Source organism: Hydra vulgaris, chromosome 14 (genome assembly GCF_038396675.1).
Source record: "Hydra vulgaris chromosome 14, alternate assembly HydraT2T_AEP".
In the NCBI taxonomy this organism is placed as follows: Eukaryota; Metazoa; Cnidaria; class Hydrozoa; order Anthoathecata; family Hydridae; genus Hydra; species Hydra vulgaris.
Genome location: NC_088933.1, coordinates 35,734,833 through 35,753,973, shown reverse-complemented (window position 1 = coordinate 35,753,973; position 19,141 = coordinate 35,734,833). Strand labels below are relative to the sequence as shown.

At 27.9% G+C, this 19,141-nt stretch overlaps 1 protein-coding gene across 1 annotated transcript; it reads right to left on the bottom strand.

Annotated features, from left to right (window-relative positions):
- Positions 1 to 15,410: 15,410 nt before the first annotated feature.
- On the bottom strand, positions 15,411 to 18,080 carry LOC136090792 (uncharacterized). Its single transcript, XM_065817747.1, has 4 exons — positions 17,943 to 18,080; positions 16,620 to 16,917; positions 16,169 to 16,252; positions 15,411 to 15,639 (listed from the first exon to the last, which is right to left on the bottom strand). The coding sequence occupies exons 2-4, from the start codon at positions 16,915 to 16,917 to the stop codon at positions 15,530 to 15,532; spliced, it is 492 nt and encodes a 163-aa protein (XP_065673819.1). The 5' UTR covers positions 17,943 to 18,080; the 3' UTR covers positions 15,411 to 15,529.
- Between the last annotated feature and the right edge of the window lie 1,061 nt (positions 18,081 to 19,141).

Below are 19,141 nucleotides of genomic sequence, written 5' to 3'. Positions count from 1 at the left end.
CACATCAAAAATTGTTAAAGTACATCCATCTAAAGCTGGCAAGAAGAGAACTATCATAGCTGAAACAGGTACAGTAGAGGTCAGTGATGACAATAAAGGAGACAATGAACAAGATGATGAGCAAGATTCTGATTATAATCCACCAGGCCAAAAAATAAAGAAAAAATATGAGAACACCACTGTTGCTGTTAACTTAGTTAAGAAGTCAAAACTAAGTATTAAGAGATCAGCAGAAGTTTGCAAAAATTTATCTGAATGTGGTGTTAATGTGCAAGCACCATCCAAATCTGGGGTTTATAGAGCTATAATGTCAGAAGGTCAAAAAATGGAAAAGCATATGATTAATCATTTAAAAAATGATGATTGGGTGTTGCATTTTGATGGTAAAAGAATTTCCGGGATTGAGTATCAAGTCTTGATTTTAAAAAATGCAGAAAAGGAGGTCAAGTTAGCCATTTTGAAACTGGGTGATGGTAAAGCTAATTGTAATTACAGTGGAATAGCTAAAGTGCTAGATAAATTTCAACTATGGAGTAGTATTAAAGTTATAATATCTGATACCACAAGTGTTAATACTGGAAGAAAAAAGGAGTTGTAAGCCAACTTCAAAGAGAATTTGAAAGAAAAAATCTTGAACCAGTTCAATTTATTGGTTGTCAGCATCATGTGTTAGACACAATTTTGAAGCATTCCATGAATGAAATTTTAGATGAAGGAAAAAGCTCATCACCAGAAATACATTACAAATTTATTGTAAACCTGCAAAAAAACTATGAAAATTTAAAATAAAACTTTAAGCAAGGTGATTAAATTTGTAAAGTAAAGACTAATAAAAACTCTCTAATATATATATATATATATTAGAGGGTTGATTTTTTTACATGGTATAGTTGGCACTATACCATGTAAAAAAATCAACTCTCTAATATATATATATATATATATATATATATATATATATATATATATATATATATATATATATATATATATATATATATATTTATATATATATATATTTATATATATATATATATATATATATATATATATATATATATATATATATATATATATATATATATATATTTATTTCATGCCATACATTTGTATAGCATGAAACACCACCTATTTTGGAAAGCTGAATTCTCTAAAAAAAAATTATTTAATTATACAATAAAAACGTATAAATGATGGCATATTACTTTAATGTGCAAAACATAGTAACCCAATATAGTATTATAGCAACCCATTATGTTTAAAATTCCTTATTATATTAGAAAGATCCATAAAAGTTCCATAACATAAATGCGAAATCATGTACCATTTTGTATCACTTATTTATACTAAAACCTACCAAACGAGTGTGTTGACAAATATCATTCAACCCCTTATCAAAATCATTAAAAATTTCCAAATCGGACGTTTGTTTTATAAATTAAGTCGAATCAGGCATTTTATTTATTTCACCCTACTTCTTTATTTCTTCGAAAATCTCTTGTAACTTGTGGAGAACCTTATACTGAAATCCTGTAAAATTTAAAAAAGAAATATTTAAAAAACCCAAAAAATTTTCCTTATAAGATTATAAAAGTTGAAAACTGGCATAATTTTAAGTAAATTTTATTGTAAATTATTCCATACTTGCTTCTATTAATGGAATCTTTTTTAATGCAATATTTGAAGTATTTATACTTTCTTGTTCATAGCATTTTGATACAGATGAAGTTGAAATAAATGGAGAATTAGGCTCTGATGAGAACAATGGTTTTAAAGTTCGTTGCGGTATTCTCGATTTTAACGGTTGCCGATGGAATGGGGGTAAAATGATAGGAGAAATCTCTTCTCTTTTATTTTGGGAAAAAAATGAAGATGTAAATAATGAGAATTGTGAATCAGTTGATAATACATTAGAAAAAGAATGAAATGAAGGGAAGGGAGATTTAAATGGTTGTTGAAATGGTGATTGTGTCATAGAAGATTTTCTCTTTACAGCTATTGATCTAAAGTAAATAAATATTAGGTAAATAACATGTGATTCCAAAAAATCTGGACAAATTAAATTCTAAAATATTTTTAGAAAGATGACTTATTTTTTAAGTTTTGAACGATGTTTCAAAAGAGCAATATTCATAGAGTAATATTACAAAAAATTACAAGTTTTCCATTCCTTGTCTGCGATCTGTATCAACTCTTGTAAAACTCTCCTTACCAAGTCGATGTACGCGCTCAATGTCGACATGTTTGAAGCAGTAGTTGATACGATTCCTCAGTTGGATCAAATTTTTCCCAACAATTAGCATATACTGCTCTCTTGATTTCATTCCAAAAACCTTCAATAGGTCGCAGTTCTGGTACGTTTGCAATATTTTGACTTCTGGGCACATATTCGACATTTTTGGACCTCAAAAATTCTCGAACTTTTTTTGAGTAGTGAGATGATGCAAGGTCAGGCCAAAAAACTATTTCATCATCTTTATGAACAGTCTCTATAAGTGGGAGCAAACATGATCTCAAACACTTGTCTATGTACACATTTTCATTGACAGCTTGACCGGAAAGTGCAACATAACGCTTTGACAATCCCTATGAAGAAATTGCAACCCAAACCAATAATTTTTGTTCAAATTTTGATTTTCTTTTTAATTTAACATCATTTGGTGTCGTAGTAACATCTGATGAATAAAATCCACTGTTTCCTGAAATATTACAATTACTTAATCCAAAATATGATTCATCGTCAATGATCACCTTTTTTTTTGAAAAATTTCAACCAATTTAGAGCACTTTGACGAACAAGAGATCGTTGTTCAGTAGTTCTTTTTGGAGCCTTAATTTTTTTATGATAATGAATGATTGTCTTCTGCTTTATCGTTTTGCATGTGTATGATTGATTGACATTGAATTTTTTAGCAAGAGAACGTTGACTGATTCCATGTTGATGGTCGATTTATTTTTCCAATTGTTTGATCTTCTTTTTTGTCATCTTAACTGCTTTCCTACCGCTTCCAACTTGTCGTGCGAGTAATATGTTGTTGTCTTTTCGTTTTAGAATATTGTAGAGCGTAGATCTTGGAATACTTTCCATCATAAAATGTTTTACAATTGCGTTTTTGGAAAGTTCTGGGTTAATTTCAATAAAATTGTACACTCGCTTTCTTACGTCATATTGTTTCGAAGTAACTTTTTCCATCATTTCAAATTTGTTGCTCAGTATAAAATTAATGAGTTTTGTAGAGAATTTAATTCTCTACAAAATGGCGTGCGAACCAATCAAAATTGATAAATTTACGCGGAGAAAAAATTGGCGGGAAGTTTGTCCAGATTTTTTGGAATCACATGTTAGTAATATAAAAATATAAAGTAAGATGTATCTTTTAAATAAAAAAACTTGGGTTTTTTTTTTGGTATTATGCAAATCTTCATTTTCTTCTTCCAATGTAAAATCAAAACCATCACGTAAACTTTTATCATTTATGAATAAAAGTAAAAAATCCAACAAAATATTAAGTAAATGAAATTTAAAAAAATGTGGAACAAAAAGATTGTAATAAAAAAAAATGCAAAATACCTGATTGAATCTTAATTTTTATTATAGGATGTTTAATCCAGCCCTATTTTGGTGGCCATTGCTGTGAGCGAGCTCTAATAACATTAATGCCTTTTGGCCAACACACATTCTTATCTACTATCCAGATCGTGGGAATGGTCTTTTTTTCCTCCCTCAATAACTCCTTCCATACGACTCTTGACCATGACATAATTTTATATATACTGCAAAAGAATAGCAATTTCTTTAGAAAATATGTATCCTTAACACTAAATAAATAAACCTCGTGCATATATACATTGCAAAATAAGTATTATATGAACTGTTGCACAACACTGTTAACTGATTCTAAACTATAGTGATATATAAAACAATGTCAAGTCATAAAACAATTATAAAACAATGTCAAATCATTGTTTAAAAAAGAAAGAATGACCTATTTGGGAATGATAATAATTAATGTTTAAAAAAATAAAGATAACTTAAATATTTTTAAATATGTTAAAAACAAATCAAATATGTAAGTGCAATATCATGCTTGAGAAATAAATTAATTTTCATGACTTGATAATTTAATTGTGAGTTTCTATATATTTAAAATAAATAAAACATGCAATATTAAACTGAAGTTAAATTTATTCAATATAAACAAACTTTTCAGTTTCTGCCACATGCAAAACAGGAAATATGACGAGGCCTCTGAGTTCAGGAAGACACACATTTTTTTCTCAATTCAATCTTAGAAATTAGTTTTTTTTTTAATTTTCCATAGTTTCCTTTTACTAACAGTGCAATATTAAATCGCAGTGATGGAACTGGTTTGTCATATAAATTACATAGATATCGTAGATTGATAACATCGCAATGAAAAGTTCTGTGTATTTCATTTGTAGTCACAAAAGTAACCGAATTGTCAGTAAGAAGAAAACATCTATCTATCTTACTTTTGTAAATAATTATTTGTGTGACGCATGTTTTCAAAAATGTTGAAACTCTATTTGCCTTATACACACTTGCACAATAGGGCTCTTGGAGTTGTTAACGACAGTTTCAGTCTTTGTAGAAAATTTTCAAATTGAAAACAAAAGATAAAGTTAAGTGAGCAGCAATGGTTAATACAATTGTCGACTAAATGGAGTAGGCTATGCACATTATATACAATAAAATTTTCTCCATAAATATACTTGCATGAATAAACAAAATGTGTCATCATACTGCGTGCATATTCCAAATGTTTGTTACGAAATTGACGTCAACATAATACCAATAGAAATGCTTAACAGGAGCAAATGCTCATATATCTGTTCAGATACACAACACCCTTTAGTACAACAGAACCTAAACATATCAAAAATTGCCTAAACTCTATAGCTTTCCAACGACCTAAATCTTGAAGACTTCGTGGTTGAAGATTTTATTGAAACCAAATTCATCATTGAAGACAACTCTTCCGTTATGGGAACCATGCACATAACACCTTTCACAAGAGTTGTACCCATAATGGTTACCAATGTTCTTTATATGAGCTCTAGCTGGAGCATCACAAACAAAAGCTTTAATTGCTAAATTAATATGAAATCCATTAAAATTAATACCAGAGTCTTTAATTTTCATCCATTCATTCACAAAATCTGATAAGAAGTCTATCAAAGGATCAGGTTTTCTATTTCCACTTAAAATTCCAATAATAAAATATCAGAGCCCTCAAATAAACCAAGAACAGGCCAGAGCTGAACAGTAGATGACAGGAAAAGAGAAAGACCATTAATATTTATAAGTAAATTAATCATTAAGTCACTTTTAACAGTCCACTATGATAGTATTCTTATAACTTCACTCTTAATTCCAAAATAAACATACTCACCACCACATTTTGATTGGTTTTTGGAGAGCTAAGTAGCGTTCGACCATCTTGAGAAAGATCTAATCCAGTTTCTCGAAGAATACTTAATAACTGAGTTATGATTTTTTTGCTCCATTTATTTTGAGTTGCACAAGCAGCCAACTTTAAATTTAAACATGTTAGTGAAGCATGCTTATTATATTCATCTGATAAGACATTATCTAAATCACTCTCACATTCAACATAACTTTCTAAATCACTGATTGAATTTAGATCAGTTAGGTCTAGATCAGTTTGATATTCTGAAGATATTTGTGGATTGGTATGAGATAACTCTGCATTCAGATTTATTACTAATTTTAGAAAACCAATTTATAACATTCATTCATTTTTATGCATTCATTTTTATTACTAATTTCAAAAAACCAGTTTATAACATCAGTGGTGTTTTTCCACTGTTGCAAATATAATTTGTTTCAAATAATATTATTAATTTTGTCTAATTTAATTTTACTCACGTGCCCTAGTTCACTTTTTGAAGGTACTAGTAGTACCTTCAAAAAGGGAGGTTATTTTCAAAATTTAGTTTATGATCTTTTAGTGTGATAAACGCTTGCGCTGGTGCGACTGATTTAATTCTAGCCTCTAAACTAATTGTTTTAGCAATGTTTTGGCCTGCTAAATTAACTGAATGAATGCACATTTTTACAATTTGATATTAATGATTTTTACCCCTCAATTACAGCAGAAATTTTAGATAAAACAATAGAATTCGGAAAAACCCACACTGAAATTACAGACGACACTATTCGTCTAATTAAACATTGCAGAAAAACTTTACTCTATTTTAATAACGAGACGTGGAAAAAAAACGCACGAATGCTTTGATGTAACAATGGGAAGTTACGACGGAGCAGAAATTTGCAAATTTGTAGGCTTATATATTTTAAATTCCCTAGCTAAAATAGTTCATTTTAATCAATTAGGCCTGTACCGCAATGATGGCTTAATAATAATGCAAAAAAAATCAGGGCCTCAACTTGACTAAGTCAGAAAAATATCATAGAAATTTTCAAAAACATTGGCCTCGAAATTGAAATAAACATTATATAAAAATTGTGAATATCCTTGATGTCACATTTACCCTCTCGGAAAATTTTTATGGACCTTATAAAAAACCTAATGATGATTTATCATATCCCCTCAAATCATAAAACAAATTCCTATTTCAATTAACAATAGACGAAATCAAAACTCTTCTAATGAAAATAGTTTTAACTCTTCCAAACGCGAATATAAAAATGCTCTTAAAAAAAGCGGATTTAAAAACTTCGAACTAAAATTTGAAACAAAAATTGCAAAAAAACGAAACAGAAATAGTAATATAATTTGCTTTAACCCTCCGTACAGCAAAAATATTTCAACAAACATTGGAAAATCTTTTTGAAAACTAGTTGACAAACATTTCCCTCCCTCTAATAAATTGCACAAAATTTTTAACAGAAACACTATTAAGGTAAGCTATAGCTGTACAAAAAATATTGAAAGAATTAAAAAAGGCCATAATTTTGCATTGATTGATAAAAATGAATTTCTCAAAGAAAAAAATACTGAAAACTGTAACTGCAGGCAAAAACTTGACTGCCCTATGAATGGCAAATGCTTATCTAAGAAATATTATTTACAAATGCATTGCTTCCTCACAAAACAACCCTGATAAACAATATATTGGCTTAACCGAGGGCAAATAGAAAAACGTTATGCCAACCACAAACAATCTTTTAAACATAAAAAATACTCAAAAGAGACTATGCTGTCTAAATTTATTTAGCAACTAAAAGAAAAAAATATCAACTTTAAATTAAACTGGTCTACCCTAAAATCTGCGCCTGCCTATAATAGCATTTCCAAAAAATGTATACTATGTTTACAAGTAAAGTTCGAAATTATTACTCATTTAGATCAAGAAAATATATTGAATAAAAAAGTTAATTTCTAAATACAGACATGAAAATAAGTTCCTTTTAAAAAATTATAAAAACAAATGATCAGTCTAAAATTTATCCTAATTCTAAAGAATTCTTTTCATGATTTTTTAATTATCTAATGTAGTTGATGCAACTTCCTGGTTGCAAAACACTATAGCTACTAAATAATTAATTATAACAATTCCCAACTTCTTGTGAAATAACTTTTCTATAACTTGAATTTTTTTATGTTTAGACATTCTTCGTGATGAACCTACTGATGGTGAAACACAGTGTTGAAGATAAAAGATAGATAAGTGTTTACACTAATTTATTATTGCTCTGTTCTTTAAAAACATTGAGCACTCTATTTGTAGAATACAATGATATAATATATATATATATATATATATAAAATATATATATAATATATATATATATATATATAATATATATATATAATAAATATATATATAATATATGTATATATATATGTAAATTATGTTAGTGTATTTTACAAATAGAGTGCTCAATGTTCGTAAAGAACAGAGCAATAATAAATTAATATAGCAATAATAAATTAATTTATGTATATATATATATATAATATATATATATATATATATATATATATATATATATATATATATATATAATATATATATATATATATTATATATATATATACATGGCCTACTTTATACACGGCCGGATATGTTGCATAAACAGGCCGAAAATTAGAAGGCCAGTTTTTTAGTATTTTAAATTTTTGTGTTTTAAAATGTAAAATAGTTTTAAAAGTAAAAAAGTCCTTATTTAATATTTTTTAGGCTAATTCATCTGTGTTAAATATTAAATTAGTAATACAATTATCAAATATTAGGTAAAACTATATTTAACAGTTCATTTCAAATATATAATTTTTAATATTTAAAATATAACAGATGCATTTATAAAATAGCATTTGTTGTTGAGATATTAATGATATTGAAATTATAAACAAATTTGTAGTTAAAACAATTTGTTTGTATAAACAATATATATATATGTATATATATTTATATATATATATATATATATATATATATATATATATATATATATATATTCACTGCATTTCTTATTTTCTTTTTTCTTTTTGTCTCCTTTTGAAAGATAATACATTATCTTTGTGTTTACTCCCACTTACAATCTTTCGTTTATTTTTATAAAAAATATCTATTACTGTTCGATTAACAAGAGAAAGACCCCACTCAATATGACTATCACAAAGAAATTTTTGATAAAAAAAGAGGTCACAATAAAAATTGTAACCTCTTTACTGTCTTCATCTAACTCACTTTCCTGAATTTCATTATTAAAAAGTTCTGAAATCGAATTCAGATTCACATCTGAATGAAAAGGTTTTAAATCCAGTTTCCAAAATGATTTCATTTGCAAAATTTTCTCAGAAGTAATTACTTTGCGTAATCCAACTAGAAACCTGCCACCACTCATTTGGTGATACTTTGAAAAATGTCGCTCTAATGGATCACTTTGGAAACGTGAGGTTACAACATAATTATATCCTTCAAATAGAAGATCTTCAGTTACGCATGAAGTACTTTGCAATGTTATTACTAGTGCATTAGAAGTCTGAGTTTTGAGACAATGTCTTTCAGTGGAACTGTACTGTAAATTTTGCCACTCTTGAACCCAGTGAGCAAGTGCACGTAAAATCTTTGGCTTACCATCCCCCATAACAGCTGCATTTCCTATAATATTATTAGTGTATTTCATTTTTGAGTTGGATACTACCCACCATGAATTAAAAAGTTTTAAAAATTTTTATGCTGAGTATTCATTAGGAAAATAACTTTGAATTGCAGCTGAAGTTGTTTCATGGAATATATTTAATGCCTAGTTGACATTTTGTTTATTGTTACCTGGATATAGTCTTTTCCCCAAATTTATATCTCTTTCTTAAGTTTGTTGAAAGAGTTTTGTCTTTTTCATGTACTCTATGAAGCAAAGCCCAAGAGATATCCCCTGCAGACACTTTTATATTAAAACCGTAATCAGTGAACTGAAATGGTGGGAAAATGAACTTCTTAGTACTAATCTAATTATTTCTTAAGTTTTTAAGTTTCAAATGAACACTATCATACATTAGATAAACTTTATGATCATTAAAGGTGATAAAGAAATTTTCTTCTGGCTTGTCTGACCCATGAATGCTAAGCAATTTTGAATACGCTGAGACATTTGTTGGATGGTTGTCTGCAATCAATGCTCGAATGTTAAACCATGCAGATCTTAATGTATTTAAACTTTCCTCTATTTCATTTTTAAAGAAATCTCCAGTAATAATTGTCTCTGGGATGGCTTTAATTACATAAGGTATTGATTTCTTAAAGCCAACAATCATAAAGACAATTACTCCTTTGTAGAGATTAGCCTCTTTATCTTGTCCACTTAATCTACCACTGTGGTATTCACAAGATTGCTGCAGATACATTTCATCAAAAAGAATAACACAATCATTGCTTATTTTGTCCTCATTTAACAATAACTTTTATGATTTTATGGAATCAATTCCACCTGATACTAACTATTTTAATAGTGACTTTGATGGTAAATGAAGTTGTTCCAGAAGATGCGAATAAGCCTGAGATGATGAATACCTTTGCATTAGTGCAAAACGTAACACTTTTGAAGAATATTTAGGTCGACCTTTAGATTTAAAAAAGATTGGTTTTGAAAGTTCATTAACTAAATATTAGGAGTTTCCTTCAACAAGATTGTGAATATAAGACACCAAATTATCTAAAATATATAAACTTGTGAGTTTACAATTTTTGATAGTTCTAAACCAATGAGGAAGTGGACAACTTTTATAATGCAGTTTTACATGCAATTGTTATCAACACTTATTGATTCAATAAAAGGAGTGGAGTCTACAAAAAACAAACGATAATATAAAACAAAACTTTCATATCTTTGAAAACTAAATCCATTTGGAGAGTTAGATTATCAATGTTTTTTATTTTATCCATTTCTTGAAATGAATGAATTTTATCTGGGATAGTAGAATCTCGTTTAGCTGGTGGTTTACGAAAGTTAGAAACTTTAGGCATTACAAAAGATGAAATACAAATTTCTTCAGAATAAATAGATGGATCAGGTTTTAACTCGTGTTCTAAAGTAACTCGTTTTCCATATTTTGAATACTTTTCTTCAAAATGATCCATGCAAATAACTAAATGTTTGCTTGGTTTCCAATCTTTTCTGTTTACAAATTTAATCCATTTTTCTTCTAAGCTAGTATCTTTGGGAAAACTAAAAACAGCTTTACTTGCAAAAAGAGAACTAGATTCACGTTTTTTAAATTTATAGCCAGTTCGATAATTAACCACAGCGCATTTATTAACATAGTTCTCACAACTAATTTGGAAACTTGATCAAACGACGTCGTTGGCGAAAAAACTGGCCTTCTAATTTTCGGCCTATTTATGCAACATATCCGGCCATGTATAAAGTAGGCCATGATATATATATATATATATATATATATATATATATATATATATATATATATATATATATATATATATATATATATATATATATATATGTATATATGTATATATATATGTATGTATATATATACATATATATATATATATATATATTAGGGGTATGACTAAAAAAAAATTTAAGAATTTTTTATTCCCCATGTAACCATGAGTGGAGAAATTATATTTATAAACATAAAATATATTTTTTTTATGTAAATTGTCAAAAAAGATCAACCCTCAAGCTGAAAATAATTTTTCCTATCTTTTTAGTGAGTTATAAATTAGAAATATAATAGAGAACCCAATCTTACTCAATATACGACTGTGATCACAAACATAAATTCTACAGATTTCTTTACGAGATAACTGAAACTTTTAATAACTGCAATTTTCAATTTGAACCCTGTTGGACCGCGCGGAAGTGCTTCAGCATTTTATAATTGGTTTTTTGTATATAACCGGAATTGTCTTCTTTAACTTTGTCAAATTGTTATCTTGTGTTTTGAACATTATGTCCAAGAATAGAGTTGCTTCAAACAAGAATAAGAAAGTTTAGGAATCAAATTTAGTAAGGTTTGAAAAAGCTAAAACTTCTAGAAAATGTACTACTGTTGTTAAAAGTATCAGTGAAATGAATAAGATGCCAACAGAACAGCGTATCATTGATCGATTTAAAAGTTTGTCATCAAATGTGAAAAGTAGAAAGGAGAGAATTGCAATTGTGGCTGAAGAAACTAAATTGCTATGGAGAAAGCTAAATATTCCTATTCAACAAGGGAAATCGGCAGCAGAAAGAAAAATAGAAAATGTATTGAAAAAACTTGACAAAGATAGTCGAAAACCCGGAACTCAAAATTTTACACGATTGTTTGACATAACCGATGAGAAAGGTGAATGGTTGTGTCAGGAAGATAAAGAATTTTATTGTCTTCAAAAGTCAACAAATGGAAGAGCTGGATATTGTACCACAATTAAAAATGCTGAAGGTATTCAGCCAAGAAAATTTGTGTTGATAAAGAAACAAATGTCCATCAGTCAAGGACAAGATTTTGTTGAATCAGCTAGTGAAGGAGAACCTTCAGAAAGTGAAGAGCAGTGTTCCAGCAGTGATATTGAAGCTGAAGGTCCTTCATCATCATCTAAAAAACAAATTTAGCAGTAAATTTAGTGATTTCTGCTAAGATTAGTACCAAAAAAGCACATAAAGTCTGTAAAACTCTTTCAGAAAGTGGTATTTCTATTCATACTCCAACGCAAAGTGGTATCTACAAAGGTGTTATGAAAGAAGGAGAAAAGTTGAAAGCAAATTATATGGAAAACCTAAAAAATGAAAAGTGGTCTTTGCACTTTGATGGAAAACAAATAAAGAAAATAAAACATCAAGTAGTTGTTTTGAAAAATGAAAATAGAGAGGTAAGGCTTGCTGTTCTGGAAATGATGAATGGAAAAAGTGAAACAATATATAATGGGATAAAGCATGTGCTAGATGAGTATGAGCTGTGGCCAGCCATAAAAATGATTGTATCTGACACAACATCTACAAATACAGGATTAAGAAATGGTGTAGTTACACGGTTACAGAAACATTTTAAAACCATTGGACTAGAAAAGCCTGTTTTTATTGGATGCCAACACCATATTCTAGATACTCTTTTGAAACATGTCATGAATGATCTTTTTGAAGGATCGACAATGTCACCATATCTCCATTACCCTTTTGTGACAAGGTTGCAGCAAGATTACGAGAACTTGAAGCTATTGTTTAGTAATATTAGAAATCCTTTGACGAAAGTGAAGCAAACTCGCTGGAGAGATGACATGGATTTCCTGATTCACTTAATAGCATGTTATAGAAAGTTTAAAAGCACAGGTAACTTTCCAAAAGTTAATTTCAAATCACTTCCTGCTATAAGCAATGCAAGGTGGAATTCGAGAGCCATTTTTATTCTACTTGCTTACATTTTAGTACCAGAATACCAAGAATCAGAATCAGCTCAAGCAGCATGTGACTTCATCTGTGGTTCATGGGTGATATATGATTTGGGGGTCACTACTTCAATCCTGCAGACTTTGTTAATCTATTAGAAGCATGCAATGAGCATCCTAAAGCATTGAAATCATTGAAAAGGCTTTGGTCCACTGAGCCAACACCAATACCAACACAACGTTCAAATATATGTGCAGAACGTGCTGTGAAAGTGATGCAAGACTTAATGCCATTATGCCATAGCATAGAAAAACTAAATATTAAATACTTATTGTCAAATACACAGTAGACAAATTTTAATGATACATGCTTATTGGTTTCTATAAAGTAGTGGAAGATGTGTTGCAAAACTACATTTTTTTTTTAAAATTTACAAATATTTTTTAATTGGGGGTGAACTTTTTTGACATATAGTAAAAATGCTTGTTATTTTTCTGATTTTTGCACAAAATCTCCACTAAATTTAGTATGGGGATATAGGGTTGCAAAATTGTCATATCCCTAATATATATATATATATATATATATATATATATATATATATATATATAATATGATATCATAAATTTATATCATAATTGTGTTTATATAAAATTTAATATTTATAAAAAATAATAAGTTTAATAAAAATAAAAAATGAACTTAGAAAAAAATTGTAAATAATAACTAAGACTTACTTTTAATAGTTTTTGTAATAAACAATTCGTTATGAAAATCGTTTATTATTTTATCAATTTTAATAAAAAATTTTCATACTTATACAAAAAAATGGCGAACGCAATTAACAATTACCAAATGTTAAAATATCTACGAAAGTAAACCATAAAAATAAATATTTAATAAAGTGATTATCATTACGGTTTTTAATTTTTGTTTAGCTGGTTATTTGATCTGTACTTTAATGTATTCCTGCACACTTTCCGAATGTAATTCAGACGTCTTTTGAACGTTCCACGCTGACCAAAGAAAATCATTTTTGTTCAAAAAAGTTTAGGACGTTCAGAACGTAAACTGAACGTACATTATACGTTTTTTGTACGTGTAGTGTTTGCTGGGAAATTTATATAAAAATTTATCTTCTTATAGTTTAAAATTTTTTTAAGACGTCCTTTAAACGTCTTTAAGACAACTTATTTCTAAGGTTGTTAGGACGTTTAAAGTATGTCCTAGGGACGTCAATAGGACGTCTAAATATGGAAGTCCTGATAATGTGTTAATGTAGACGTCATTAATTAGACGTTCTAACAAAGACATCTTTACCGTCGTTAGGACGTCCTAATTTCGTCTAAGACGTCGCAACCTAGTTAAGACGTCTAATTGACGTCTGTGCCCGCTGGGTGATAGCCACGAGGAAAAATATATCAAATAATTATATTTTCTACTATTTCTTCCAAAAATGTACAAAAGTTAAAATTTAATTTTTGGTAAAGTAATTTTTATAGAAATGAAAGCAAAAATAAAATTTTAAAAAATTGAATCGCATTTTTTTTTTTTTATTACTAATTTTTTTAAACAGGTTTACCATAAAATAGGAAATATAAATTTTTATGTAAAAACCTCTTCATAACTTTTTTGCGAGTACCATTGCAATCATTTTAAATTTATTTTGAAATTTTTGATAAATATGTGGCGGTCCCAGATATTTATAAAAAATTTCAAAATAATTTTGAATAATAATAATTTCAAATAAATTTTGAATAATTATACGGAAAATTACATTTCTGTATAAATATTCAAAAAATGATTGGAATTTTTTTCTTTCTTTCTTTTAACGCAACTCCTTTAGAACAAATAGAAAACAGAATAAAAACAAAAAAATTTTATTAAGTGATATATTTTTTTTGGAAAAAAAAGATATTTTATGGGTTTTCGTTTGAGCCCTTTATAAATCGAACCACGCGTTAGAACTTTGTGTTACTAAGAGATTCGGAACGGCAACAATTTATTAACTAGAAAATTATCAATTTTGCTCAATATGTGAATTTATGATGCTTGTGTACACTAAAACAATCCTATTTCAGAGATATCCCAGATAGCACATAGACGTTGGCCCAACGTTGGATCAACGTCGAAAAATTCGTTGGCCGATGGTCGGCAACCGACATCGAGCCAACGTGGATTTGATAGTCGGCGCGACGTCGCAACCAACCGTTGGGCTAACGTTGGCCCAACGTCGGATTTCGATGTAGGGCGAGCGTCGCATTCTGACGTTGGTCCAACGTATAATTCAAATAATATTATTTTACTTGTTTTCAAAAATTTGATTCAAAAGGTGTGCTCATCTTTTCAATCAAAAAAAAGCTTTTGCAATCAAATTAAAACTATATATTTGATTAAAGTGTAACTTTTTTCAACTAAAGGGTAACTATTTCTTTAAATAAAGCACAACTATTTCTTTGTAATGTTGAATAAAATGTAATGTCCAAATAAGTTTGAATAAAATTTGACGCTGATGAACGAAAATAAAACATTGATTAATGAACCAACTTAAATTAAACAATTACTTAGAGAAAATCAATGTTTGTTGTAATAAACAATATAATTATATCATAATATTTGTACAAATGTTCAAACAAAATGTTCTTCTCGACTGCTAAGCATCCTTACGAATCTTGCATCTTTACTTCACTTGAGACTAACAACAACGTTGGAATGCTCCTCATTATACAATTTGGTAGAAATCTTTGAATTTGCATCTTTCGTTTGATGAGCTTTAGGCATTGCCATAACTACTGCTAAAATTATAGGTATTCATATATTTTTGTGTTTATATATATTATTAGCAAACTCAGTTTCTATTTTTTTACACTAAGTTTTGTCAATAAAGACTGTTCAGGAATCTGGAGGGGCATTATATATATATATATATATATATATATATATATATATATATATATATATATATATATATATATATATATATATATATATATATATACATATATATATATATATATATATATATATATATATATATACACATATATATTATATATATATATATATATATATATATATATATACATATATATATATATATATATATATATATATATATGTATATATATATATAAATATATATATAAATATATATATATATATATGTGTGTGTCTGTGTATATATAAACACACACACACACACATTGAATATAAAATCTATATTTAAGTAATAAAATAGTTAATAACAAACATATGTTAAATATAAGCACAATATACAAATAAAATGTCCATAAATAAAAACAAATTTTTTTTTGGATATATTACCTGCATTAACATGGCGACAAAATATTTTTTTTTTAATAATTACTACATTCGTTGATATTTCGCTTTCATTTTTTAATACCACATCTAAACAAGAAATTATTGAAATATTAAAATTATTGAAAATTATTAAAATAGTATCAGTATTTTACTGCAAAAACTAGAAGTAATATGCTTCAAAATTCTCTTATACAAATAATATATGAATTCCAATCACCATTAAAATGCTGCAAATGCATATAAAATACATTACCATATCCCTTTTTAACAGCTGTTAAAGAGGGATATGGTAACAAATGACGAATTACAAAACAAATGCTTCACAAAGACATAATTGAAAAAAAAATTAAACTAAAGTTTCATTCAGTAAATAATGACATGTGTTAGTAAATAAGAATGAAACAATGAACAATCAAAACATACGAAAGAAACATACTATAAGATGTGGTAATACCTTTTTCATCAGGATTGCTATTCAGATCACTTTCATTTTCTGAGTCTGATGTGAAATAGCGTTTATCCTGATCATCGTCATATTGATTATTAGGAATTTGAAAAGGAAAATTATTTTCATCATTGTCATTATCAACCTCATATGCATTGTCATCATAATAAACATTTTCACAATCATTAGAAATGCTACAGGTAGACACATTACTTTTCTGATAATAACTTTCACCATAAATTTCTTCCATATCTTTATCAACTTGCTCTCTCACTCTTCTTCTGTTTGTTGCATATGAAGCAGCCATCTAAACAATTATCAGTTAAATTATAACGTATAATATTAGTAGCATAATATTATTAATCATTGTTAATACAAAAAAACAAGATTTTAAAAAGATTTAACTTGACTACTTTAAAAACTGGAAGAGCAAAAGGTGATTTGATATAATTTTATAAAATAAGTAAAAATATGGATAAAGTTAAATGGAATGATCCTCCTAAAATAATTAAATATGCAATAACGAGAGGTCATACTCAGAAAATGCAAAAGCAATTCACACATAAATTCACTACCACAAGATTTAACTTCTTCACAAACAGAACAGTTAACAATTGGAATAATTAAACAGGAGAGATAATCAACTCTAATGTGAATGTCTTCAAAAAAAAGTTTGATTGTTTCAAAAACAAACAAAAGAAAATTAAAAAAAATAATGAAAAAATGAAAAATAAAAAATAAGCACTTTTCCAAATGCTGTCAAAGTTTAACATCTACATTGTATGTTAGATTCACCACATTGTATGTGCACAGTAAAAAAAAAGTTTATTATTATTATCATTATTATTATTATTATAACATTCTAGCATTTTACATCTTTTACCAATTTTACATCCTATTATAAATATATAAAAACAGTAAATTACTTAAAGTTTTTTAAGAACATTAAGAAATTTACTATCAATATTGATTAGTCCAAATATTGATTTATCAATTCAATTTTAATTAAGAAACATATATCTTTTAAATAAAATAAAAATCTAAGAGCATAAAATGTAGTCTTGATGCATGATATAGTAGCCTAATAGAAACGTTATAGCACAATTTTGTAGATTCTCCTGCAATCAGTGCTGCTCTGAGGAGAATTCGGTGAAGCAGCACAAACTTCGTTCAGGCCATGATAATAAATGGGGTACTCAAGTTCTTGATATGAAATTAAAAGTGCTACTATCTTTAATGTAAAATAGACAAGTTTATTTACAAATTATGTAGCTACATAACTAGTAAACTACTAGTATAAAGTTAAATAAACACAAAAATGAAAATAAATACCTGTATCTCTTTAGCCAACTGGATTCTAACAAAGGGGATTTTTTTCACAACCACTTCTTCGCGTGATTCAATCTTTTTTGATTCTTTTAATACCACTTCTTCTCGTGATTCAAACTGTTTGTTTTAGAATAATTTCTTTACAACATCTTTGCATAAACCACAGCTAACATTAAACGGGATTTTTTTAAGAACGGCCGAAACTTTTTGTAAAACCTGTAACACACTGAACGTATTCAAAAAAGCAAAAATTCAGTCGTATTCCGACGCTGGCCCGACTTTGGTTCGACGTTATGAATTGAGTGATAAAATAAACCAACGCTTCCGACGTTGTGCCGACGTTGGCCCAATGTACGTGTGCTAGCTGGGATGCTTCATGATATGTAATACAAAATTGATTAAAACCTTGTTTTACCAAGCCGTTAATTGCAAAATTATTATTGCTTTAGGTGTATTTGTTTATCGATTTTAAAAAATATAAATCTTTAAAAACTATAGGGCATAATTGTTTTTTCACATATAGATGAAATATAAAACATTAAATATATTCAATTCGTACACATTTAGTATTCCCGTTTCCATAAAAAATATTTTAGTATGTGAGAATCGATTTGCAAAATTGATTAAACGCAATGTGTTTTTTCGACGGCAGTAAAGACGTTTTAACTTACTTTTGCAAGTACTACCCCAGTCAGTAATTGCATAATTTATGCAACTGTGAATAAATGAGTAATAAAGTTGTGTTAAACTGCTCTCTCAACTCAAACCCGGCCGGACTCGGATTTCGAAATTTCATTGTTTGATGTACAGGAGCCGAAATCCTGTACATCAAACAATGTTTGAAATAGTAAACAATGTTGACCATTTTCAATACCAAGTGGCAACTTTTTTCTGTTAAACTTCATTTTTTTTTTATTAAAAAAGAAGCAAAAATTTTCAAACAATATAAATAAAACAATATAACAGAACAAAATAATTGATAAACGATTTTTTTCTATTTACTAAATTAATCTATATGCATAAGACTAAATAGTATTTATTCTTTGATCAGCTTCGAATTGTACTTAAGAAATATTAGACGAGCTGCATTATGTAGAAGGAGTGAGCTGCGGTGATCATTGAGGACCACCTCATCAACACTAAACAAACGTTCTGATGGTACACTTGTCGGCGGTGCACCCAAATAAATGCGAGCTACTGTC

Excerpts from the sequence above, each read along its gene's own strand:
- LOC136090792 (XM_065817747.1), bottom strand. The coding sequence starts at position 16,917 with ATGGCTGCTTCATATGCAACAAACAGAAGAAGAGTGAGAGAGCAAGTT. Across the intron at positions 16,253-16,619 it reads TAGCAATCCTGATGAAAAAG|ATGTGGTATTAAAAAATGAA; the intron begins GTATTACCACAT and ends TTTCTTGTTTAG. Across the intron at positions 15,640-16,168 it reads TTGTCGCCATGTTAATGCAG|CAGTAGTTATGGCAATGCCT; the intron begins GTAATATATCCA and ends CTATAATTTTAG.